We start from the raw sequence: 25,000 nt of genomic DNA, 5'->3' as shown, positions 1-25,000 counted from the left end.
TTCTGTGATCTACTGCACGGTCTGCTGGTACGTCTCTCTCTCATCACTGTCTCTGTGCTCGACTGCACAGTCTGCTTGTGCATCTCTCATCACTGTCTCTGTGCTCGACTGCACTGTCTGCTGGTATTTCTCTTTCTGATATGACTATAATATGAACTCTTTAAATGTTTTTATTTAACACCCCCCTCCCTCTAGTGTGGTACGCACCAAGCTGAGGAGAATGCCCCCCATGGAGATGGGTCTGCTCAAACCCAGAGACACAGGGGGGGAGTCTGAAGATGAGGTTTTGTGAGAACCTCCTGTCCGTTCCCCTCCAAAGACAACAGACCCTCTATTTCGACCCTGCAGAACTGATACCTCAATGTTACAGGGAACAGCAGCAAAGTCTGCCATCAATCTACAGCACTGAATGGCCTTACAGATTTTCTAGAGTGGAAATGTCCGAATGCTAATTGGTGCTAGTGCTAACTGTTTTCGATGTCAAACCATGATTTTTAAATTTGCCGGCTTGAACCACATGCTCACAGAGCTGCCAAGGAATGAGAAAATAGTCATGGAATTCATATGCTTACTGAACAAAGTCGCCTGTACATCCTGACAGACTTCATTAAAATAGACTCGCTTGGACGCTCCTGTCACCAGAAAATAAGAATTATCAAAGTGCTAAGCAGGGAACGCCCAGACACATGGGTATATGTGCCAGCCTACTTCCCATGTGTATAGGGATCATATGGATGGCTAGTATTAGATGGCATGAGGTGTTAGCATCACCCCGGCAACAAGGAAGTCGACCTGTCCTGTAAAGAACCCAAAACAAACCTTTTCCAGGTACTGAAGGGAATGGAGACAAAAAGGATCCAAATATAAACTTGAGAAATTGAACTTGAATTGTTTTGTTATATCACACAACTAGTAACTTAATAGTCAGTGATTTGAAAGGAACACCACACATTGAAAACTCCATATGAAGGTACGGTTTGCAGAGCTGTGTGGGGTTCAGTCTTTGGTCGAATCCCTCCACTCAGTATTGTATATTAAGATGATCAGATGGAACCGCCCAAAGGTTAAATAGTGATAAACTTATGACTGAGGCACTTTCATCCTCAAATCAACACTGTCCAGAAAAATATGTTTTTTGTTTGTATGTTGTTTTTTTTTAAATATTTTTTTATTATGTAAAAAAATCCCATTTTTATCATGATGCAGATGCACTGTATTTTAAATTGAACTGCGAAGTGTTTAAAGTACCTTGTTGCTTCTGAGTATTTATTGTGTCCTTAAATAAATGTGTCTAATTGTCTTTGATATAGAGGTAGCCTATATAACATGTTCATTCGGAATATTAATAAAACAAAATTTGCTTGCATTGTGTTCGTGAATCTCTATTTTGTGAGCGCTTTGGTAGGCTACCCCTTGCTACACACCCTGCACTCCTGAAACATGCCAGGCACTTTCACGCACTCGCCAGGTTAGGAATGTGACGTCAGGGCGCAGGAGTCGGGTGGATTAGAAAGTTCACCGCGAAGCAAGGAGTTGGCAGAGTTTTCCCAACTGTCTGTCACCTAAACCCCGGTCCGGTCCTTCTGTCAGAGGTGTCGGGTATGGACAAACTCAGGGCTACGTTGGGTGGTCGCGATGGCCAGAGTGATGGCAGAAATATTATCGAGGTAGGTAAACTTTTATTTCGATGTCCAGAAGCATTGTGGATGCTGTAGCCTACTGCTCTGCTCCGAGGCAAACCATATCGGAGGGATCGAACATTTCTCATACATTAGGTTATTGACGAGCAGATTTAGGAGAGTGATTTTTAACATTACTGTATTCCACCCTATTGGACCTCACTAAATGTCCTACGGGTAGTCACTGTGTTTAGGCTGATTAGGCAAAACTATCATTCAAACTCCATTTAGGCAGCGAATGAAGCGTCCACTCTTGGATGGGGAACGCGCGTGAAAGGATTCATCGCGTGTATGGTGATCGGAGTTGGGTGCACTGTTCTTGTGAGTATTTGGATGACTTTGCGCCTCTGTATTTTGTTTAGTTTCTTCCTCAGGGAAGATTTGGGGTAAGACGGAACTAGGACAAGTGCATATGAGAAGAAGGAACCAGAAAACAGAGTTGCGGTGCAGGTTTGACCAGATCTGAGGAATGTCATTCAGCCCAAAGTGCTGTATCTGATTGTCCACGTGTCTCTGTTATTGCTTTGCCACCCTGTGCCATCACTGCTGAAGAGATTATTGATTTATTTTGCAGGGGGTGTGTTGCTTATTTATTCCCAAACTAGGGCTGATTCTCTTCATTGTGTTCTACACCTTTGGAAATGTTTGCTCCCTTGCAAGGTGAGTCAGCAACTGTAAGATTGATGTCACCATAATAGGCTACAAGATGTTGATGAGCTCGAGATCTTCAGCAGGGGGTTTACAAGGTTACTGCAGGACAGGATAGGACAGGGCAGGGGTCCCCAAATTATGGTGACTGAGTGGCATGTGTTAGGTTGTTAGGTACACACACTGATTGTATGAAATGTATAGCCTATGTTTTGTATGGATATCATTAAACGGCTCTTCACAATGGGATTTCTTGAATGGGATTTCCCAAAGTTCTAGCGGTAAATAAATTCATGTAATTACCGCTGTCAATGCAACGGGTTTTGTGCTTCTGATACTTCTTTCATATCACTATGCAAGGACTGGAACTTCATTGAAACGTGATAGCAGACGGTTGATCAGCTGTGTTCTAAAGAATGTTTGATTCAAGTTCAGCAGCGTGTGTTGTTGCGAACTATTTGTTTCTCAGCAAATGCATGGGCGGATTATGAACTTTCGGGCCCCTGGGCCCAGATGTATTAAGGGCCCCCCACTAATTGTCGTATAAGTGGGAGGGGGTAATTGGGGGTCCTCCCCCAGAAAATTTTGAATTTGTTTGATGTGTTTTCCTGTATTCTGGTGCATTTTGGGGATGGCCAATACTAAATTCAATCAGATTCATAGCCTACATCCTGATTTGTTAGATAGATACTTTATTGATCCCCTAGGGAAATACGTAATATTGAGGCAATGATTCCATGCTTGGGCTTCAGGGCCCCCTGACCTCTTGGGCCCCTGGGCCTGGGCCCGGTAGGCCCGTGCAGTAATCCATCCCTGTGTGTGTGTACGTCTCAGTTGTACTGTGTAATGTGTGTGTGTGTGTGTGTGTGTGTGTGTGTGTGTGTGTGTGTGTGTGTGTGTGCACACGTGCACGTCTCAGTTGTACGGTGTAATGTGTGTGTGTTCAGTATGTGTGTGTACACGTCTCAATTGTACAGTGTAATGTGTTTGTGTGTGTGTGCACGTCTCAGTTGTATGGTGTAATGTGTGTGTATGTGTGTGTACACGTCTCAGTTGTACAGTGTAATGTGTGTGTGTGTGTATGTGTGTGTGTACACGTCTCAGTTGTACAGTGTAATGTGTGTGTGTATGTGTGTGTGCATGTCTCAGCTGTACAGTGTAATGTCTCCTCAGCACCATGTTCTTGATGGGCCCACTGAAGCAGCTGAAGAGGATGTGTGATAAGACGCGTTTTTTTGCCACTGCAGTCATGATCGTGAGTCGCCTAGAACGAGTCTGCTCTTCCCTCTTTAGCCAGACAGCGCGTTGGAATAGGAACTTCTCTTTTGATTACAGAAACGGTTTATCCTAAAGAATCAGAATTGTTGCAGTGAACTGTGTGGTATAGGCATTTTTGTGTAAGACATGGATAAAAGTGTTTGCTAAAATGAATAAATGTAAATGTAGTTATTATATAATATATTATATAATGTAAATACATATATGTAGTTATTCTGTGCATTGTAGGCCCTAATTTAAATGACGGGGAAAAAGGGAGAGTCTGTCAGCAAGCAAAGTTGTAGTCGTGCAGAAACTATAGCTATTCTGTGGCATGTGGGAGCACTGAGTCAAGAGCTTGTCTTTGGTGTTCAACTGATACATTTATTTTTTCCTTAGTTGTAAAATTAGCCCAAGTTAGACTTTTCTTTTTGCCCTACGTCTCCATTGTAGATGTGGATTCCTTTGTTATAAAACAAAGAAATCCTCCAGACCTCACCAGACCTCAAATCAGAGTATGTAGTTAAGTGGGTGTCATTGTTTGTATTGTCCCCTCATATCTGATTGATAACGACAAGGCTGATCAGCAACCTCAACATCACTGTACACTCATGACTCTCTTTTTTTTTTCTTTTCTTAAAGACTTGTTTAGTGCTGACCATCTGTGCAGTCTTCTGGGTGAGTGCTTCTCTCTGGACAAGAGCGTCCAGTCAAACGCTATTCTCCCAAGTGGCTCGTTTGGTGTTTAGTAAACATTGTCTTTATTGTCTTTATTAAGATATTTCTCATGGTAGGCTGATGGTTGTGTGAGAATACTGTAGCAGATCTATGTCCCCTTCCCTCGACACTCTCTTTTTCATAGTGTCAGTTATATGCAGTTCTCTACAGCCATCACGGGTCATTTGTTTCAGTGATGTAGTTTGATGTGTGTGTTCTATCTGTATTTTTTCAGTGGAAAATCTTTGTTCTTGCTCTGGTGTTCGTCATTCTGCAGTCTATTGCTTTTGCCTGGTGAGTGAGAACACGTTTTATTGGAGTAAATAAAGATCAAGTAGCGACTTATTGGTTTACACTAAAATACTTATGTTCCTTATTTGTAATTCATTTATTTGTTTGTTTGTTTACAGGTATGGTTTGTCGTATATTCCATTTGCAAGGTCAGTGATTTTAGTTTGGTCTTGAGGTGTACAGTCGCTTCCTATAGCACATTCCAAACACACATACCTGCATAAATACACAACCCCAGGCACAGGGTCATTTGTCTGTATATGATGGAGTTACTTTATGGGTCATTCCAATGATCGTAAAAATCCCAGTACCTGTTTTTTCAAATCATCAGGTTATGGTGGTATGAATGGTTCACCACAATTCAATACAGTATACTCTCAAATGTATACCTTCCATAACACAAGTTGTCATTCAAGACACGGCATGGCCAGGTAGTCTTTGACCAGTCTACCTCTTACGGCATGGGAGCCAGATAGATAGATAGATACTGTAGATAGGTGGATACGTTATTGATCCCCAAGGGGAAATTCAAGATAGCCAGGTAGTCTTTGACCAGTCCACCTCTTACGGCATGGGAGCCAGATAGATAGAAAGATACTGTAGATAGATACATTATTGATCCCCAAGGGGAAATTCAAGATAGCCAGGTAGTCTTTGACCAGTCCACCTCTTACGGCATGGGAGCCAGATAGATAGATAGATACTGTAGATAGATAGATAGATAGATACGTTATTGATCCCCAAGGGGAAATTCAAGATAGCCAGGTAGTCTTTGACCAGTCCACCTCTAACACTTTCTGATTGTATTCTGCCTCTGTGCTTCTCAGGGATGCAGTACTGAAGTTTTTGTCCATGATGTGCCGGTTTTGTATCAAAGAATGAGCCGAAGATGCTGACGGATTCAGCCATAACACTGAGCTTTTGAGTTTACACTCCCCTGTGAAATACCTGCTTAGATACTGTTACAGGTCATTTAATGACTGGTCTTTTGGCAGGGCTGTATATGTGATATGCAAGAAATCACAAGCTATGAAGAGTTTATAATATGTGGTGTTTGAAATGTACATTTTATTGTTATTTTTGCAGAATTATTCATCTTAATATACTGATAGAGGTTTTGGCCTTTTTGGAAAATGTAAAATATTGTGTTTTTAATTGTAAATGTCTGAAATAATGGTCATATTAAAAATGGTTACACACACTGATTGTATGAAATGTATAGCCTGTGTTTTATATGAATATTATTAAACGGCTCTTCACAATGCTAGAACGCTCCATTGACTTGAATGGGATTTCCCAAAGTTCTAGCGGTAAATAAATTCATTTATACCATGGTCTAGGTTGAAAAGGGTGTCGTTTAAAAAGTGATATACTACACCTATAAAAAGACGTTCCGTTCGAATTGCCTGATGACAGTTCTAAATCACTGTGCTGGCTCAAACGCTAGTTGGTAACCAAGGCAGCATTATCAACAATCAACTTATCGACATTCCACAGCGTTGCGATAAAGAGCTGAACAAACTAACGATTTTAGCTCTAAAACTCATTTAGTATTAATAATTGATTTTATATTTATTTATTTCCTAAGTGACCATGGTATAAAAGGGATAATGCCTTTCCATGCGTCCATTATCAGAAATAACTCCGCTTTAACCCTCTCTGATTGTACTACATCTCCCGTGTTTCCTACGATGAACGCAAAGCCTCATGGGAAGTCAAAACGGATCCTTCCATTTCCTGTCAGGCAGACTTGTTTCTACACCGAAAATATCTCGATGTTGCTGGTAGTACATATTTAATGCCGGCAAGATATACAAAGCGTGCTGTTTAGCTTTAGCATAACGAAATAGTTCTTTTTCGACATCGTTTCTGATGCAGATAAACTACTCGCTGCTAGATGGTGCGCAGCGCAACCTTAAAAGGGCAACCAAAGAGTGGCGTGTGGGACCCGCCTGATCACACCATACCAGTGGAGCGCAAGTAAGAGAATTCCCTAACTAGGCCTGCGCCCCCCACCCTTTGTTGTAGTGCAAAGTTTTACACAAGATTCACTGAGTAATTATATACATCAAAATACATACATAGATCCATAGTTTTTTCTCTCCAATTTTTGGCATTCCCATTTGTGATATGTCTTCAATTGATTAACTTTTATTGGTATGTTTATAAACTAACAGCACTTGCATTTCTGAGTTGTTGACTGTGTCTTCACTTATACTGTAGCCTACATTATTTAAGCAACAATTCCATGACCCCTATAACAATTGTAATGTCTTGGCCTCCTTATCCCTCTAGAATCTCTGACATGGAGGAGTCAGTTGTCATAGAAATTATATTGACACTAGTGTTAATTAATTTCAGTTGACCATTGTAGGTGAGAGGCGGTTACCATGGCATCCTCTAAGGATGCTGTGAGGCGTCAGAGGCGGAGAGAGCTGGACGCAAGGCGGAGCAAATCACGCGTGCGGCTGGGAGCATGTCTCCCACACTGGGGTAAACTGAAGGACAGCCTGGGGTTCACGCTGCATTCAGAGCTGGCTCAATATCTACTGGAGAGGTACACACACACACACACACACACACACACAGCCTAGCCCTGAGTTCACACTGCACTCACCACCGATCTCAGTATCTGCTGGAGAGGTATAAACACTCTCTCTCACACACACACATACACACAGCCTAGCCCTGAGTTCACACTGCACTCACCGATCTCAGTATCTGCTGGAGAGGTGTAAACACTCTCTCTCACACACACACACACACACACACACAGAGCCTGGGCATGGTAAATACACACATACAGATTTCCTACACACATTTGTACCATGAATAGTAATTTTACCACCATTAACTAATCGTCTTCTTGGTATTCAGTATTCAGGTTTCTGATTTGCTTTCCTCTCTCTCTCTTTAGCTACATCTCTAAGGCGTCCGCAAAATGCTCATGTAAGTCCAATTCAGATTGGTTCACAATCTACCCACCATACCCACCATAACAACCTACCCACCATAACAATGTACCCACCATAACAATGTATCCACCATAACAATCTTCTCACCATAACAATGTACTCATTATAACACTATCACAACATATGTATCATAACAACGTAGCCTACGCATCATAACAATGTACGCATTATAACAATGTACTCATCATAACATCACCAATTCAGCTGGGTTCACTATCACATCATACTCATAACATCACCAAAATACTGAAGCATTATTTTAAAAGCAGTGCGGTTTTGAAGCATCATATTAATAGCCATAGAGTTTTACCTATTTAAGTTAAAAGCAGTACGGTTTTGAAGCATCATATTAATAGCCGTAGAGTTTTACCTATTCTAGTTAAAAGCAGTACAGGTTTTGAAGCATCATAGTAATAGCCGTAGAGTTTTACCTGTTCTAGTCAGTGTCCTAGGTTGGCTTTTTTTTACAAAGTACATGGACAAATTGAGGTTCTCTTCGTCCTAGCTGTTTTTCTCATTTCTCTCTCTCTCTCTCTCTCTCTCTCTCTCTCTCTCTCTCTCTCTCTCTCTCTCTGCAGGCTCTAGAGAGGAGTCGGCCATCATGGCGTCAGTGGAGGCTCTTCACAGGCTGGTGCTGCTGGTCCACAGCCATGGGCAGCACTGCCCGCACCCCCCCTCCCTCCAGCAGGGCGCGGTCACTGCAGGGTCCACCCCGTGCCCAGAGCAGAGCCGGGCGCCGCCCAGCGGGACGCCTGAGCTGGGCACTAACGCCAACGTTGGGTCAGAGAGTGGGCCCACGTCCACGGGAGTTGGACCGGCAGAATCCCCGGAGGTGATGGAGGGGGAGCTCTGCCTGAGCTACGCGTGCGAGAGTGGCCATGTTTTCTCCTGGAGCCCAAAGGCAGCACCACTGGGGGGCGAGGGGAGTGGAGGAGGAGGGGGGGCCACAGGCGCGGACACGAGTCTCACTGCAGACGCCCCCAGGGGCCCGAGTCTCACTGCAGACGCCCCCAGAGACACGAGTCTCACTGCAGACGCCCCCAGAGAGGGGGGGCCGAGGGCAAACGGGGTGGACGAGGGGGGGGCCAGAGTGGACGAGGGCTCTGTCATGAGGACCAGGAGTCGCACGGTGGCGGGGACAGAGATGCCGACGTCGCATCAGGCAGCGCAGGGGGCAGAGGAGGGTTCAAGGGGACAGGTGGAGCGCCCAGGTCACACTGCAGAGGAAGCAAGCACCAGAGGTAAGCAGCTTAGTCTGCTGTTTTCACCTACCTGTTTGTGCCGTCCGCTGAGTGACCGCTGTTCTGTCTTCCAGAGGGCAGTGGCCCGGTGGACACAGACGCAGGAAACGTTGCCGTGCCAACAGGATTTCCTCAATCATCACAGCCCTGGTACAGTATATGGAAACACAGCAAAGTTAGCAAACAGCAGATGTAACAGGCACTGACAGAAAGCCGTAGCCCCAAGTCATGTTTTCAACTCATCTCACATCAGGTATTCTCAGGTCTTTATCAAAGTCTCGATAAATTCATCAGCTACATTATAATCTCTCATCAACGCTGCACGTATTTACTAATGATTTTAGGATATGATGTAAACATATTTATATTATGACTATTACACAGACATTAACAGAGTTAACTGGGACAGCTATATTGATCATATTTCTCAAATGTTTCGCCAGCACTGAGTCAGCCACACTATCTAAAGTGGCCAATGTGACCCCTAATAAGAGGACAGACCCTTCGGACCACAGCAGCCTGGCTGCAGGACCAGTCTCTCGCACCACCAGGTGGCGCTTATGAGTCTGTGTGCAGGATGTACAGAATGCTTTGATATTTAACCTCAACCTCATTAGATTTGCTAAATGGCCTTTTGTGTATTTAGCAGGACCAGCGTGCCAAGCGACGAGGTTCCTCTAACTGGGGGCAAAAGGAAAAGGTTTGTGTCTAACGTTCTTGCACTGACTTGCTATGTTCATTGCACGCCTACAGTGCAGCGTCGTGCTGCCTCCTTCATCACTAGTCATCTCAGGAGGAAGCACATGACGTGAACATGATGTGAACAGCAAGCCCCACCCATTTCTGAAAGTACCTTAAACTACACAAGCGTTGCCCTTCACCAGTCTTGCATAAGCATGGAGATCTGGCGTTTATTTTACATGCACATTTAGCTAAAACAATTTACTCTGTTGAACAGTTATTTCCATGTTCATATACAGTATATTCATGTTAAATACACATTTTAATATGTGCAAAATATACCAAGTGGCTCTTAGTGTTGTAAGCCTCTTGCTCGGCTCTCTCCTCTAAGGTCCAAGTGCAGGAACAGACTTGAGGAGTTTAATATGTTAGTTGAGCATTGTGCCCATCAAAAGGTGTTTACTTGTACTGACGTACCCCAACAGGAAAGCAACCCCCAAAGAAATACTGCTGTGCACCTATGAGGGCTGTGAAAAGATCTTCTCCAATCGACAGTACCTCAACGTAAGTGCAGACCAACCAATCAACAGTACCTCAGTGTAGGTACAGTCAAACCAAGTCAAGTCAAGTTTATTTATATAGCACATTTCATACACAGAGGTCATTCAATGTGCTTTACATAAACAAAACCAAACAATAATAACAAATAAAAGCATAGAAGGGCGATATAGAATAGATAAAAAGGTAAAGATCATAATAAAAAGAAAACATAAAACACACAAGGTAAAATCATTTAAAAATAGAGAATGATTAAAAAGACAAAATAAAAGAAACAAGGTAGAATAATTTTCAAGACAGACTCAGAAAGTATAACTCAGTGCAGTTAGTAGAAAGCATCTGAGAACAGTTTGGTCTTATCAACAGTACCTCATGTAAGTACCGTCAAAGGACTGGCTTAGAGTCCCACATTAAGAGAGTTTGTTAATCTGCAGTTAGTGTTAGTCCGCTACATGAAGCCTGAGGTGCATTCAAATTCACAAACATAAGCAAGCTTGAGTTCTTTGCTAAATGTTTGCGAACACTTGCAATCAGTTTGAGGAGGTAGTTCTCTGTGAACATATAGTAGAGCAGGACAAAGGACTTAAAATGTAATATTTACACCTAATAGGTCAAATTGAACTATTGTGAGAAAACCATCGGAACGAACATTTCCCACTCTTTGCCAATTTTGAACGCACTTCTACTGTGAAAGCCTGCTGCTGCTGTAGTCACGGTGATCTTCTCCTTTGGTCAGCATCACACGAAGTACCAGCATGTCCAGCAGAAGACCTTCATCTGTTCCCACCCGACCTGTGGAAAGTCCTTCAACTTCAAAAAACACCTCAAGGAGCATGAGAAGCTGCACAGTGGTGAGTCCTTTACAGTGTGTCTGGAGATCTCGGCCTCTTCGTCTCTGTCTTACGTACTGTAGGCTGGTAAGATCTAGGAAGCACTACTGCTGAAGGTCCAGCTATTATGTTTTGGTTCCATAAGCATTTAGTCTCATTGAAGTGGAGTTTGGAGGCCTATCTCTGAGCTGGTGTGAGTAAAGTCTTTGCTGGTGTTTGCTGTGTTGCTGTGAATAAAGTGTGTGTGTGTGTGTGTTTGACAGACCAGAGAGACTACATCTGTGAGTACTGTGCTCGAGGCTTTCGCACCAGTAGTAACCTGCTCATCCATCGACGTATCCACACAGGAGAAAAGCCACTACAGTAAGAGCAACGACATCTTTACACCTTAACACCAGTAGCCCATTCTGCCTGTGTTAGCTTGCTCCTTAACACCAATATTGCATCCTGCCTGTGTTAGCTTGCTCCTTAACACCAGTAGCCCATTCTGCCTGTGTTAGCTTGCTCCTTAACACCAATATTGCATCCTGCCTGTGTTAGCTTGCTCCTTAACACCAGTAGCCCATTCTGCTGTGTTAGCTTGCTCCTTAACACCAGTAGCCCATTCTGCTGTGTTAGCTTGCTCCTTAACACCAGTAGCCCATTCTGCTGTGTTAGCTTGCTCCTTAACACCAGTAGCCCATTCTGCTGTGTTAGCTTGCTCCTTAACACCAGTAGCCCATTCTGCTGTGTTAGCTTGCTCCTTAACACCAGTAGCCCATTCTGCCTGCGTTAGCTTGCTCTGCTGTGTACTGTGTTTGTCCAGATATGCTAACATGGCATGTAAGAGGACGACGTGTTGTTTTTGCGATGGTTTGTGTGTTGATCATTTTGACGGTTTATATCCAGGTGTGATTGTGTGCACGTCAATGAGGAATTCTGACTCTGCCTTCACCTGCCTTCAGAAGGCTGTGTCATTTATGGCTGTGTGGTTTATAAGTGTGTGGTTGTTCAGTAGGGGTGTGTGCATGTGTGTGTGTGTGTGTCTGTGCGTGTGCGTGTGCGTGTGTGTGTGTGTGTGTGTGCGTGTTCACTTGTTCACATTCCTGTGAAATTCCAGCTGTGTGTATCACCCTCTCCGCTTGTGTTCCCTGGTGTGAAATGTGTCATATCACCTGGCCTCAGAAGGCCTTGTCATTTATGTGCCTGTGTGTGTGTGTGTGTGTGTGTGTGTGTGTGTGTGTGTGTGTGTTTTGTGTGCGCGCGCGTGCGCGTGTGTGCACGAGCGTGCGTTGCCTCCCAGGTGTGAGGTCTGTGGTTTCACCTGCTGCCAGAAGGCCTCACTGAACTGGCACATGAGGAAGCACAACGCGGAGAGCTCGTACCAGTTCCCCTGCGACATCTGTGGCCGCCGCTTCGAGAAGAGGGACAACGTCACCGCTCACCGGAGCAAGAGCCTTGTCATTTATGTGCCTGTGTGTGTGTGTGTGCGTGTTCACTTGTTCACATTCCTGTGAAATTCCAGCTGTGTGTATCACCCTCTCCGCTTGTGTTCCCTGGTGTGAAATGTGTCATATCACCTGGCCTCAGAAGGCCTTGTCATTTATGTGCCTGTGTGTGTGTGTGTGCGTGTTCACTTGTTCACATTCCTGTGAAATTCCAGCTGTGTGTATCACCCTCTCCGCTTGTGTTCCCTGGTGTGAAATGTGTCATATCACCTGGCCTCAGAAGGCCTTGTCATTTATGTGCCTGTGTGTGTGTGTGTGCGTGTTCACTTGTTCACATTCCTGTGAAATTCCAGCTGTGTGTATCACCCTCTCCGCTTGTGTTCCCTGGTGTGAAATGTGTCATATCACCTGGCCTCAGAAGGCCTTGTCATTTATGTGCCTGTGTGTGTGTGTGTGCGTGTTCACTTGTTCACATTCCTGTGAAATTCCAGCTGTGTGTATCACCCTCTCGTGCGTTACCTCCCAGGTGTGAGGTCTGTGGACCTGCCAATCGCCAGAGGCCTCACTGAACTGCCACATGAGGGGCCAGTGCTTCGTACCAGGCCCATCTCCAGTACAGAGGGCCCTTTCTGCCCCAGTGGCTTGCCCTTTCTGCCGCCCCCCTCTCCAGCCCCTACAGAGGTCTGTATCACCTACCAAGGCTGCTGAGGCCATCAGAAAAGAAGGCTCACACTGAAACATCAGAACCCTCCAAAGGCCAGCGCCCCTCGGCCCCTTCCCCAGCTTCTCCCCGGCGACCCGACTGCGCTAACATGGACACCCACCCACACACACACACACACACACACACACACACACACACACACACACACATCCTACAGAGCAGATGAAAAAGGTGGTAGGGATAGCCACCATATTCAAAAAGTCTTTTCAGTGCAATCAGTCATTATTTGGTGACTGCGTCATTTGAATACCTGTGTGCATGCATTAAGTCTTCTCCTCAGATTTTATTACAGACTATTTACAGGCCTCCAAAACATTCAGCTAAAGTGTTTCTTCTACAGTTAGGTGAATTGTTGTCAGCCATTTGCATAAATTTCAACTGTCTTATTGTATCAGGGGATCTAGACGTGCATGTGGATAATCCTGAAAACACTTGCCAATGAATGAGTTGTGCTATTTGATTCCTTCTACCTAACACACTCTCTTGGCCATACTCTCAACCTCGTTATTCCAAAGGGTCTCAATGTCTACAAGTGTTAAAGACCTGGTCTTATCTGATCATAATTATTATCGTGTGTTGTTTAATGTGTCTATGTCCCCAACACACTCAGAACAGATCTGTCGTGGTAAGAAGGAGAGTCATAAATGATCACACAAGGGCTCTCTTTGAGCAGGCACTTTCACAGACGTCAAGTTAAGGGTCAGACTTGGTAGAAGGTTCACTGGATTATTTTAGTGCAAAAATTACAAATATTATGGATGACATTGCGCCATAAAAATTCAAGACAGTCACTGACAAGCAGAAAGCACCATGGAAACAAAATCCAACGGTTAAAATCCTAAAAAGAGAATGTAGGAAGACCGATAGCAAAAGGCCCAAATACAAACTTCAGATCCACCATGAAATCCATAAAGAGATGCTCCGCACATATAACTCTGAAATATGCAAAGCAAGAAAGTCTTTTTTGTCTTACATAATCAGTAAAAGTACAAATAACATGTGTACTATTTTGAAGTTAACAAATCCCCCCTCACAGTTAGCACCTGAACTTCTTTCAACTAATAAATGCAATTCATTTGAAGAGTTTGCATCTTTCTTCAAGAGTAAGATTGATAAAATCAGACTGAAAATATCTTCTCAATCACTAACTCAAGATCTGGTACTGCCAGCTACAAAGGCAGAGAACCTTAACTTGGTGTCAGAGTTTAGCTCCGGTGTCTCGAACTTTGTTTCCTCCAAGAGCTACTTTGACAAAATGAACAAGGCCGAGAGAACCTTATGTTGAGAGCTACTCAGAAACAGGTGGGGAGCTACTGGTAGCTTGTGAGCTGCCTGTTGGATGATAAATGTATCATTACTGTCTGGCACATTTCCTAAGTCCCTGAAAACAGCTGTTGTAAAGCCCCTTCTGGAGAGAAATAACCTGGATGGCGTCATGCTAAACAATTACAGGCCCATATCCATTCTACCATTTATTGGGGAAATCGATGAAAAAATAGTCTTTAATCAACTAACCACCTTAACATCAAAGACCAAACTGTTCTCAGATGCCTTTTGCTGATGCACTCCCTGTTATCACTGAGAATTTAATTAATTAAATCTCTTTTAATTATTCTACCTTGGGTCTTTTATGTTTTCTTTTTAATTATTACATATACTTAACTTTATAAACATTTTTTTTAACTATTGCCCTTTTATGTTTTTATGTACTATTCCTCTTTGCTTTTGTTTATGTAAAGCACATAGAATAACCCCTGTGTTGAAATGTGCTATATAAATAAATTTGCGTTGACTATGGACTCTACTCACTATGGACTCTACTGACTATGGACTCTACTGACTATGGACTCTACTCACTATGGACTCTACTGACTATGGACTCTACTTACTCACTATGGACTCTACTGACTGGACCCTCTCCTGTCCCCTCAGTACAAGTCTGATTCGAGTGCAACTCTCAGGGCATGTATACACTTTTGGGTGAGCTGATCACTAATGAACATATTGCCGATACATATCGCCATTTACTCATGTATCCAAGGTGTACAGCCAAAGACGTCGCTGACCACTGACACGCGTTCAGATTTTGTCACTGCCTAGCCTATGTCATGCTCTCATTATCTGTGATGCATCAGGAGGATGCGCTCGTGTTTACACAACTAGGCTACAAAACGTGATCAAATGCACCTCATGCCAACATGGCAAGTGAAGTGGTTTGACTGATTGGATCCCAATGTGTCTTGGTGGTAGTTTACACTTGTAGGCTATTCAGCACTGTCCACTTATAACGGCCAAAATGCCTTTTAAAGCCAAGCGTAAACAACACGTCCTCAGTCAGACTGAGAGTCAGTTTTCACCAGCAGCTTCAACGGCTCTTTTTACCTCCTGCACAACGCTTTGTATTCAGCTTTGGTTATCATCGATCACTAGGTGCGTCTCTGACAGCTTTGGTTATCATCGATCACTAGGTGCGTCTCTGACAGCTTTGGTTATCATCGATCACTAGGTGCCTCTCTGACTGCTGTCATCACATGCAGAACTTTCTGGATTCAACTCCGGTTCTCATCACTATACTGTTTTAGCCCGTGACCTATCTGCGGTGGTGTGTGTCACCTTGTTTCCTCTTTACTGAGGGTATAAACAGCATCTTTTGAGTGTGTCAGGGTCTCAGTGTTTTGTGTAAATAATGTCCGGGCATTCACTGGCTCATGCGATGTGTTAAGGGTCATTATCCTCTGACCTCTTCAGTGGGAGTTTTGGCCTCAGGGCAAAGTCTGCTGCCTCGTGCTCTGCACAATACTCAAGTGTTTGCAAGTTTACACAAAACTAAATGGTACTTAGAAAGGGTAGGCTACTATTTTATTATTATTATTATTATTGTCCAATGACTTAATAAAATTAATAAGAAAAAAAACTTGATCAGGTTTTTCTAAATGTAACATGAATGATTTTGTTATGGATTTTACTGCTTATTCCATAGACGGGTTTACAATAATGAATGTTTCAGTAAAAATAAAAACTAACACCACTTTGGTTTTGTATAGGCCTTGTCCCCAAATAAAAGTCTCATAATCCAGTCCAATGCACTCCAGGTCCATTTTATATCAAACAACTATTTCTGTAGGCCTACACTGGATGGCCTTATAGACAGATAGATAGATAGATAGATAGATACTTTGTTGATTCCCAAGGGGAAATGCAAGGTCTCAGTAGCATACAGACATCACACAGACTGTTCCTATTAACCAAATTTTGCAGTGTAGACTGAAACAGGTAGGCTTAATCAATAACGGCACAATGTAACAGGTGTGGCGCAAAAAAACTAGAGAATAATGCCATTGGCCTAAGGGTGCCCAAAGAAACATGCCTTTGAGGGGTTGCCATGCCTACACTTCAACCTCCTCTCTCGTTGGACTGCAACAGGACGACAACCAATAGGGTTTGAGGTGGGAGGGGTCATCTGGAACATTGACAACTGTTCCTTGAAACTGAAGCTACTAGCCCACTAGTGTTGTAGTACAGCGTGGAAAGGACGGGACCGCCGCTCGGTTGGAGGTGGAAGATGATCAACGCCACTTGTCAAGAATAGAGATTCAGGTAAAGCGAAAACGTTACAGTATTCTACCGACTGTTCCGGGCGACTTTGTCGGGGACAAGCGAAATGCGTTGCTCTTGGTCAGGAAACGATGTTAGATAGCGGTTAGCGGCAATATGATCTTTCAGCCAGCCAGCCAGCTACGGTTTCCCCGACAAGCATGTTATCGGCTATAAATGAGCATCTCAACAACTGCTGGTTTAAAGAAATCCGGTAACCTGCTTTCAGTGCTCGTGTAGAAGAGGAATTTCAGGACAAATGCAATAGCCTACACATTTGAAGACATATGCACATAAAGATTAAGTTACCTTTAATCAATTAGCCAACGAAAGGTATGCATCCAGCGTTTTAGTCGGAAATGAAGTAGGGCGGGACATGATTTTTAAAGTTTTGACATTAGTTCAGACCTTGCTAATTTGGGCACATTGTTGCCCGAAACAAAGCCAGTGTCGGATTGCATGCGAGGAAAAAGGTGCTAGCGAAGATAAATGACCTCTGCTATCTCCGGTAGACCACAGTCCCTGGACTAATTTTGCGTTTAGTTGGCAAAGAGGAGATGACTGACATTGTAATGTAGCAGAGATCGCAGCCTCCTCCTCTTGGGAGCACTGTACCGTACGCCCGGCCTAACTTGCATGACCAGAACTCATTTCTGATTAGCCCATTTCTGATAACGAAGTAGCCTACTGTGTGCATGCCCGCTGTTTTTGAAAGATAAGGTTGTTTGTAGCCTATTGTCTTTGGCCAGAGGTTGTCAGTCTTTGAAAATCTGTTGTATCCTACTTAGAGGCGACATAATGCTTTTATCTGTCAATTTCTCTCTTAGTTTTGTCCGTAGTTCCATGAATATACCTCATCTGTGTTATATCAATCTGCTTGGCACGTGTGCCAGATCACACTTGCTCTCCCGGACCCCTGATATAATGTTGTTGTGTGTTTTCTGTGTGTTCTGGTCAGCAGCTCCTCTGCTGAACACCCTCAGGGGAGAGTCAACCTCAGTCCTAAATGTCTGTGGTGCACCATGATCTTAATTCAGATTCTTTGGTTGGGTGTGTTTCTGTGCGATGGCCCTTCACACATACAGCTCTTGATGAACAGCCTGAGCCAGCACGTCTCCACTTCCTTGGGATTGAGCACTGTTGGACCGGTGGTTTGGAGCTGGACTGGAGCTGGACTCCGGTCCAGAGAGGGTAGAGAGAGAAGGAGAGCAGGCTGCAAGGATAGCTAGAGGGAGAGAGAGGAGGGAGAGAGAGGAGGGAGAGGGAGGGAGAGAGAGGAGGGCTTATTTAGGCTGAGCTTGCTGTGCTTGTTCTTGTGCTCTCTCCTCTCCTCTCTCAGGGGACGGCTGTCTGGCTGTATGTTTTCAGGTCAGGGATCTCGAGGGGATGTGTATGTATCGCTGACCGTGTGGGGCAAACACACACACACACACACACACACACACACACTCGTGCTCTTGAGTGGAGGCCAGACGTGCACATCCCTGGGACAAAGCACCCCCATAATCAGGTAGCTGCTACTTTAGATGCTGGAGTTGTAAGGACATGAAAGGCGGCTGCTGCTCACACACACACACACACCATGCTGCTCACACACACACACACACACACACACACACACACCACACCTGCTGCACACACACACACACACATACACACACACCATGCTGCACACACACACATACACTCTCTCACACACACACACACATACTCTCTCTCACACACACACACGCTCTCACACACGCACGCGCACACACACGCACACACACTCACACCCACACCATGCTGCTCACACACACACACACATACTCACACCTTGCTGCTCACACACACACACACACACTCACGCCATGCTGCTCACACACACACACACAACGCCATGCTGCTCACACACACACACACTCTCATACACACACACACTCACACCTTGTGCACCAGTGCAACAGTGCAAGAATAAGTCTAGAGACCATAAAATAAATATGGACATATAAGAGAGTAGGCAAGGTAATATAAAAAAAACTATATATATATATATATGACTATATTATATTACTATATTACGTAAAATGTGGATGGGCAAGTGAAAGGAGCTAGCTCTGTGTGTGGAGCTAGTGTTGTGTGTGGATGGGCTAGTGAAAGGAGCTAGCGCCAAAGATAATTAATGCGTAGCAAGATGGGTCGTCCTAGTTCATGTCTATGAGGGCAAAGTGGAGTTCCGTCAGAGACGGGCTCTGGTTCAGTTCCCGCCTGCACAGGGGCGTGTCACTGACATATGACTGACGTTTGAACGCCTCGGTTCCACACCAGACAGAAGCCGGAGTACAAAACAAACTTGGTGTACACCTTCATTAATGTTGATTTTCTCCAGACTAGAGGGTCATACTGTCACAACATTCTCCTGAAATGGGGAGGAGGGTTTGGAGATCATGATACCGTGTCCGAAATGTGCATCCATTGCTCAGAAAAATAAGGCTTTGACAAATTCTGGGAAATTCTTGGATTCTGCCATAGACCTCAGTGTAAAGGGAGCCCGATCACTGCATAAATGGGGATAGTGGCCCCCCCGTCTTGGGCGTGTACTACTGCTACCCTATTTGCATACATTTCCGGGGACAGGAAATGGCCTTTCAGGAAGTATCTTCGTAATCAACCATCTTTGCTAGCGCTGTGTGTGGATGGGCTAGTGAAAGGAGCTAGCGCTGTGTGTGGAGCTAGCGCTGTGTGTGGATGGGCTAGTGAAAGGAGCTAGCGCTGTGTGTGAAGGGGCTAGTGAAAGGAGCTAGCGCTGTGTGTGGATGGGCAAGTGAGTGGAGCTAGCTCTGTGTGTGGAGCTAGCTCTGTGTGTGGAGCTAGCGCTGTGTGTGGAGCTAGCGCTGTGTGTGGAGCTAGCGCTGTGTGTGGATGGGCTAGTGAGAGGAGCTAGTGGTGTGTGTGGATGGGCTAGTGAGAGGAGCTAGCGCTGTGTGTGGAGCTAGCGCTGTGTGTGGATGGGCTAGTGAGAGGAGCTAGTAGTGGTGTGTGTGGATGGGCTAGTGAGAGGAGCTAGCGCTGTGTGTGGATGGGCTAGTGAGAGGAGCTAGCGGTGTGTGTGGATGGGCTAGTGAGAGGAGCTAGCGCTGTGTGTGGATGGGCTAGTGTGTGGAGCTAGCGCTGTGTGTGGATGGGAGAAAGCAGAACGGAGTTCCTCCTCCCAATTGATTCGTCTTATTCTGATCTCTCAGTATAACGCCACACTTCTCTCTCTTGCCAGGAGTGTTAAATTAGTCATGTGCAGTTCCGTCTCTCTCATATGTGTCCTGCTGGGTCCTCCCGGCGGGAGCAGACTAGATCTGAACCATGGGACACACGTCCTGAAGCGGTGACCGTGACAGACGGCCGATCCCCGCGGTGAATGTCCAAGGGGCTGGTTCTCTGGTTCTGGAGCCAAAGGAACTAATGAGATGTGGGTTTCTGGGCAGCTCCACAGCCTGTGATGGGGCCGGTGTTGTTCTGGAGCCCGTTCTGGGTCATGGCATGGTCTCTCCTGCGTCGGACTCTAGTGATGGGGCCAGTGATGTAGCCCGTTCTGGGTTGGCATGGCTACACCATCGTCTTCTGTTCCACCTCCTCTCCTGCGTCGGACTCTAGTGGTGCGTTGTTTGGCCTGACCTGTGCCGGCATGTCTACTTGGCTGTTGTTCTGTTGAAGCAGAGACGAGAAGAAGAGGTGTGTGTGTGTGTGTGAGAAACAAGAGAAGATGTAGGCTAGGCCTTATCATTTCATCTGGGTCACTTTGGAGACATATGGTGACCCAGAATATGAAATGTTGAGATGTGAGCTTACACAATGGAGTTGTTTTTTCACCACGGTTGTTTATTCAATTATTTATATATTTAGTTAGTTAGTTAGTTATTTGTTTATTCAGTATGATTACACCTCCGGCAGTAGTTTGTTTGTCTCGTCTAGTCAGATAGCTCATGTCCGTTTTCTTCTGTAGTTTACAAAGCCACTCATTCTTTCAACGTCTGTGTGTGTGTGTGTGTGTGTGTCTGTGTGTCTGTGTGTGTGTCTGTGTGTGTGTCTGTGTGTGTGTGTGTCTGTGTCTGTGTGTGTGTCTGTGTGTGTGTGTGTGTGTGTGTGTCTGTGTGTGTGTGTCTGTGTGTGTGTGTGTGTCTCGGACTGATCTCTGCCATCCCCGGTCATGGAGTGTGCTGGACTGGCCTGTATAGTCCAACAACAAAACCCACATTCTGATCCAAACAATGGCTCTGAGGTCATCACAAACCTCTCTCGCTCGCTCACTGACCCGCTCTCTCTCGCTCGTCTCTGGTCAGTCATGGTCACAGAGATGGCTCATTACACACCAGCAGTGTAAATCAAATGGATTTGTGATCTCATGGCGCACCAGGAGACTCTAGAAATGACCCCAACTGGGTGCTGTGGATTTGGGTTAAATGGCCTCTCCGATCTTTAGCATCTCTGAGGGATTTGGCTCTCTAGCGTTTAAAGGTAACTGCTGCTGATGAGCGCGTGTTTCTCTGAGTGTGTGTGTGTGTTTCTCTGAGTGTGTGTGTGTGTGTGTGTGTGTTTTTCTCTGAGTGTGTGTGTATTAATAAAATGGTGGCCCAACCAGGACACACACCATTCTATTAATCTATACTGCTATATGTTTTTACACGCTACACCATTTTATTAATACACTCAGAGAAACACACACACACACACTCAAATATATATTTTTAAATGAGCAAAAATATACCTCTCTCAAGAAATAACCAGATTTCTTTTTCAAATAATTTTTCAGTGTTTTCAGACACATTTCAGTGTTTTTGTTATTCTTATGTTTATGCGTGAATTTAATATTTTAGCTAAAGATATTATCCCACACCTAGTCCATGTGGTTCAGCTGATGAAGCTAGCCTACATGACATCATGTCTGTATTTATTTGTTTTTCTGTTGTCTTGCTCTGTTTGTGTTGACTTTGTAAAGTGACCTTGAGTCTGAGAAATGCGCTATATAAATAAAACGTATTATTATTATTATTATTATTATTATTATTATTATAGTGTCTGATGTAATGGCAGGTAACGGGATGCTAAGCTGGCTAGTGGAGACTGGCCCTAAAGTGCTCTTCTCTTTTCACCTGCCAGATCTGATAGTGGAGGAATCTGTCTGCAGCCTGCATCTGTCCTCTTCAACAAGTTCATTCCTGACGCAGTCTAGACACAATGAAGGTCTTGCCAAGGGTTTAAAAGTACAGCAGTTAACCACGTCCATCAAATGATTAAACTCCTGAGAAGCCATAAACTCAGGTGCTCTCTCCCCTCTGTCTCTCGTGCTTGCTTTCATTCTTTCTTTCTTTCTTTCTTTCTTTCTTTCTTTCTTGTTGCTTTCATACTTTTTTCTTTTTCTGTTTTCTCGTCTCGGTTTCTCCTGCCCAGTCCTTTTCTCGTCTGATCCGTCCTGAGCTGCGTCTGTTCTCTAGCGCTTCTCTCCATCTCTGTGCCACCTGGACGTGTCGCCTCCCCTCATCCACGTCTGGCTAGATGCCCCTGGCGCCCACATAGTGGGGAAGATGCCCCTCGCGTGCCCACAGTGGGGATTACTTGCATTCCGTTCTCACTTTCCTCCCAGATAGCATCTGATCCTGGACTGAGTGTGTGTGTGTGTGTGTGTGTGTGTTTCTCGTGAGTGTAGATATCAGATAGCGTCTGATCCTGGACTGGGTCTATTGGTGATGTTCTGTCATCTAGATTCTTCATGATTCCGTCAAATCTAGATTCTCATCAGTTTTGTCTGTAATCTATGTTCTTGATTCTGTCTGTAATCTAGGTTCTCGTTGGTTCGGTCTGTAATCTAGGTTTCTCGTTGGTTCGGTCTGTAATGTCGGTTCCCTGTGGGGCTACTTTATTGAAGTGTGTGTGTGTGTGTGTGTGTGTGTGTCGTACCCTAAGAGGAGCATCTGCTACCCACCGTCCTCCAATCCCAATCTCCGCCGTGGGGGTAGACCCGGGGCTGGGGCGGTGCGGGAGCCACGAATGCCTGTGTGCCATTTTGTTCCTGCCAGAAAGAGGGATGAATGTAGGTTTGTGTGTGTGTGTGTGTGTGTGTGTGTGTGAGGGGTGAATGTAGGGTGGGTAGCAAATGTTCTCACTCCTTTTCTGGCCTCCTTTTCTCTCTTAAGCCCTAATTTTTCACCATCAGGGCCATCTGGTATCTGTCAGAGACACTGTGGTGGAGCTTGCTGTGTTGTGGTGTTGGGTGTCTGTGGTGAAGTGGTGTGTTATGGGATCTGTGGTGGAGCGGTGGTGTTGTGGTGTTGTGTTGTTGTTAGTTGTTATGGGATCTGTGGTGGAGCGGTGGTGCTGTGGTGTTGTGTTGTTGTTAGTTGTTATGGGATCTGTGGTGGAGCGGTGGTGCTGTGTTGTTGTTAGGGGATCTGTGGGGTTGTTGTGGTGGTGCTGTGGTGTTGTTAGGGGATCTGTGGTGGAGCAGTGGTGGTGTTTTGGTGGTGTTTTGGTGTTGCTGGGGGTTTGTGGTGACTTCAGAGTGCTGTTATCTCAGCCGACTTCACTCTTCCTGATAATGCTACTGTGAAGCATCTCTGCTCTGACACACACACACACACGCGCAAACACACACACGCACGCCTGCTGTTTGTGACAGGTAGGGCCAGAGAGAGATGATCCTGTGGTGGCAGCTGATCTCGGCTGTCATGAGGCTGCTGGGGTCACTCTCAGAGAAACACACACTCTCAGAGAAACATACACACTCAGAGAAACACACACACACACTCTCAGAGAAACACACACACTCAGAGAAACACACACACTCAGAGACACATACACACTCAGAGAAACACACACACACACTCTCAGAGAAACACACACCCATGAGGCTGCAGGGGTCACTCTGAAGGATCGGGCTACTGTCCACCATAGTCTTACCCCCAGCTAACAGAACTCGGTCCAGCTAACAGAACTCGGTCCATCTCTGGTTTACTAAAAAGGCGCTGAAAATGGGTCATTCAGGAAATTGTGCCCTTTGCCATGAGATCAAATTAGCGAAGGAATGTGTTTGAATTAGTGAGTTAAGAGGACCGTGTGTCTGTGTGTCTGTGTGTGTCTGGAGAGGGATGATTCGGTAGCACAGGAGATGAGAAGAGTGTTCTCCAGCATCTTGGAGAGGAGGAGGAGGAGGAGGACAGGGAGAGGGAGAGGAGGAGGAGGAGGAGAGAGGAGAGGAGGAAGAAGAGAAAAAGGAGAGGAGAGGGGAGGAGAGGAGGAGAAAGAGGAGAGGAGAGGAGAGGGAGAGGACAGGAGGAGAGGAGAGGAGGTGAGGAGGAGAGGAGAGTGCAGGAGAAGAGAGGAGGTGAGGAGGGGAAGAGAGGAGAGGAGGAGAAGAGAGGAGGTGAGGAGGAGAAGAGAGGAGGAGAGGAGAGACTGATGTACAGGCTGAAATGAGATGCCTGCAGTGGAGTGTAGGTTGTGTGCTGTGTGGAACACAGTATTGGTCAGTAGCTGTGTGGAATACAGTATTGGTCAGTAGCTGTGTGCTGTGTGGAACACAGTATTGGTCAGTAGCTGTGTGGAACACAGTATTGGTCAGTAGCTATGTGGAATACAGTATTGGTCAGTTGCTGTGTGGAACACAGTATTGGTCAGTAGCTGTGTGGAATACAGTATTGGTCAGTAGCTGCATTTCAGCTTCTCAGCTTTCTGCATTATGAAGGAGGCAGCACAGATTTGTGTGCTCAGAAGCAAAGCTGAAGCTACCTGCTGTGGTGTGCGTGCGTGCGTGTGTGTGTGTGAGGACAGTATTATTGTGCGTGTCTGACTTAGATTGAACACTGCTTCAGGGGGTTGAGGACGCTTATGCACAGTTAATTAACAGGGTGTGTGTGTGTGTGTGTGTGTGTGTGTGTGTGTGTGTATGAATAATAATGTGTGTGTGTGTTGGGGCTTTCCTTTTCCAGCTGGAGGTCACTCTGCTTCCCTGTCCAACTGTGTGTGTGTGTGTGTGTGTGAGAGAAAGCCCACCGTCAGCATCATCCAGGCGCTGCCAACAGTAGCAACTGCCAAATCTCTTGTTCTCCATTAGCACCCCTCTCTCTCTCTTTCTCTTTCTCTTCTCTCTCTCTTTCTCTTTCTCTCTTCTCTCTCTTTCTCTCTCTTTCTCTAAGTTTAGACATTCCTTTTTGACTTTCCTTTTTGTTTCGCTATTGTGTAGTTATCATTATAGTATAGTTATAATATAGTATAGGTATAGTTATCGTTATAGTATAGTTTATCGTTATAGTATAGTTATCATTATAGTATAGTTATAATATAGTATAGGTATAGTTATCGTTATAGTATAGTTATCGTTATAGTATAGTTATCATATAGTATAGTTATAG

The 25,000-nt window shown here is 45.0% G+C and overlaps 4 protein-coding genes across 4 annotated transcripts in view; all 4 read left to right on the top strand.

Annotated features, from left to right (window-relative positions):
• The window catches only part of tmem45a (transmembrane protein 45a), a 12,677-nt gene extending 11,311 nt beyond the window's left edge, over positions 1-1,366 (top strand). Inside the window, 2 exon segments of the mRNA XM_048251610.1 lie at positions 1-27; positions 196-1,366. The exon segment at positions 1-27 is cut by the window's left edge and continues 116 nt beyond it. Coding sequence (XP_048107567.1) covers positions 1-27; positions 196-292 — 124 coding nt within the window. The 3' untranslated portion in view covers positions 293-1,366.
• A 93-nt stretch (positions 1,367-1,459) lies between these two features.
• sft2d2a (SFT2 domain containing 2a) lies at positions 1,460-5,811 on the top strand. Its single transcript, XM_048251611.1, has 8 exons — positions 1,460-1,667; positions 1,911-2,000; positions 2,254-2,339; positions 3,501-3,582; positions 4,227-4,262; positions 4,537-4,595; positions 4,712-4,741; positions 5,420-5,811. Exons 1-8 carry the CDS (start codon positions 1,602-1,604, stop codon positions 5,472-5,474), a joined length of 504 nt encoding a protein of 167 aa, XP_048107568.1. The 5' UTR covers positions 1,460-1,601; the 3' UTR covers positions 5,475-5,811.
• Positions 5,812-5,922: 111 nt separating this feature from the next.
• Positions 5,923-12,836, top strand: znf692 (zinc finger protein 692). Its single transcript, XM_048252931.1, has 12 exons — positions 5,923-6,572; positions 6,954-7,149; positions 7,510-7,541; positions 8,146-8,808; positions 8,883-8,958; positions 9,252-9,359; positions 9,458-9,508; positions 9,975-10,053; positions 10,784-10,898; positions 11,141-11,240; positions 12,160-12,331; positions 12,831-12,836. Exons 2-12 carry the CDS (start codon positions 6,983-6,985, stop codon positions 12,834-12,836), a joined length of 1,569 nt encoding a protein of 522 aa, XP_048108888.1. The 5' UTR covers positions 5,923-6,572; positions 6,954-6,982.
• Positions 12,837-16,531: 3,695 nt separating this feature from the next.
• Positions 16,532-25,000, top strand: part of fcho1 (FCH and mu domain containing endocytic adaptor 1) — an 80,373-nt gene continuing 71,904 nt past the window's right edge. The window contains exons 1-2 of the mRNA XM_048252930.1: positions 16,532-16,625; positions 21,753-21,914. The gene's annotated coding sequence lies outside the window, so the exon portion shown is untranslated. The remainder of the gene's footprint in view (positions 16,626-21,752; positions 21,915-25,000) is intronic.

The sequence above is a fragment of the Alosa alosa genome, chromosome 9, assembly GCF_017589495.1.
Source record: "Alosa alosa isolate M-15738 ecotype Scorff River chromosome 9, AALO_Geno_1.1, whole genome shotgun sequence".
Taxonomy (NCBI): Eukaryota; Metazoa; Chordata; class Actinopteri; order Clupeiformes; family Clupeidae; genus Alosa; species Alosa alosa.
This window is presented reverse-complemented; position numbering and strand designations above follow the sequence as displayed.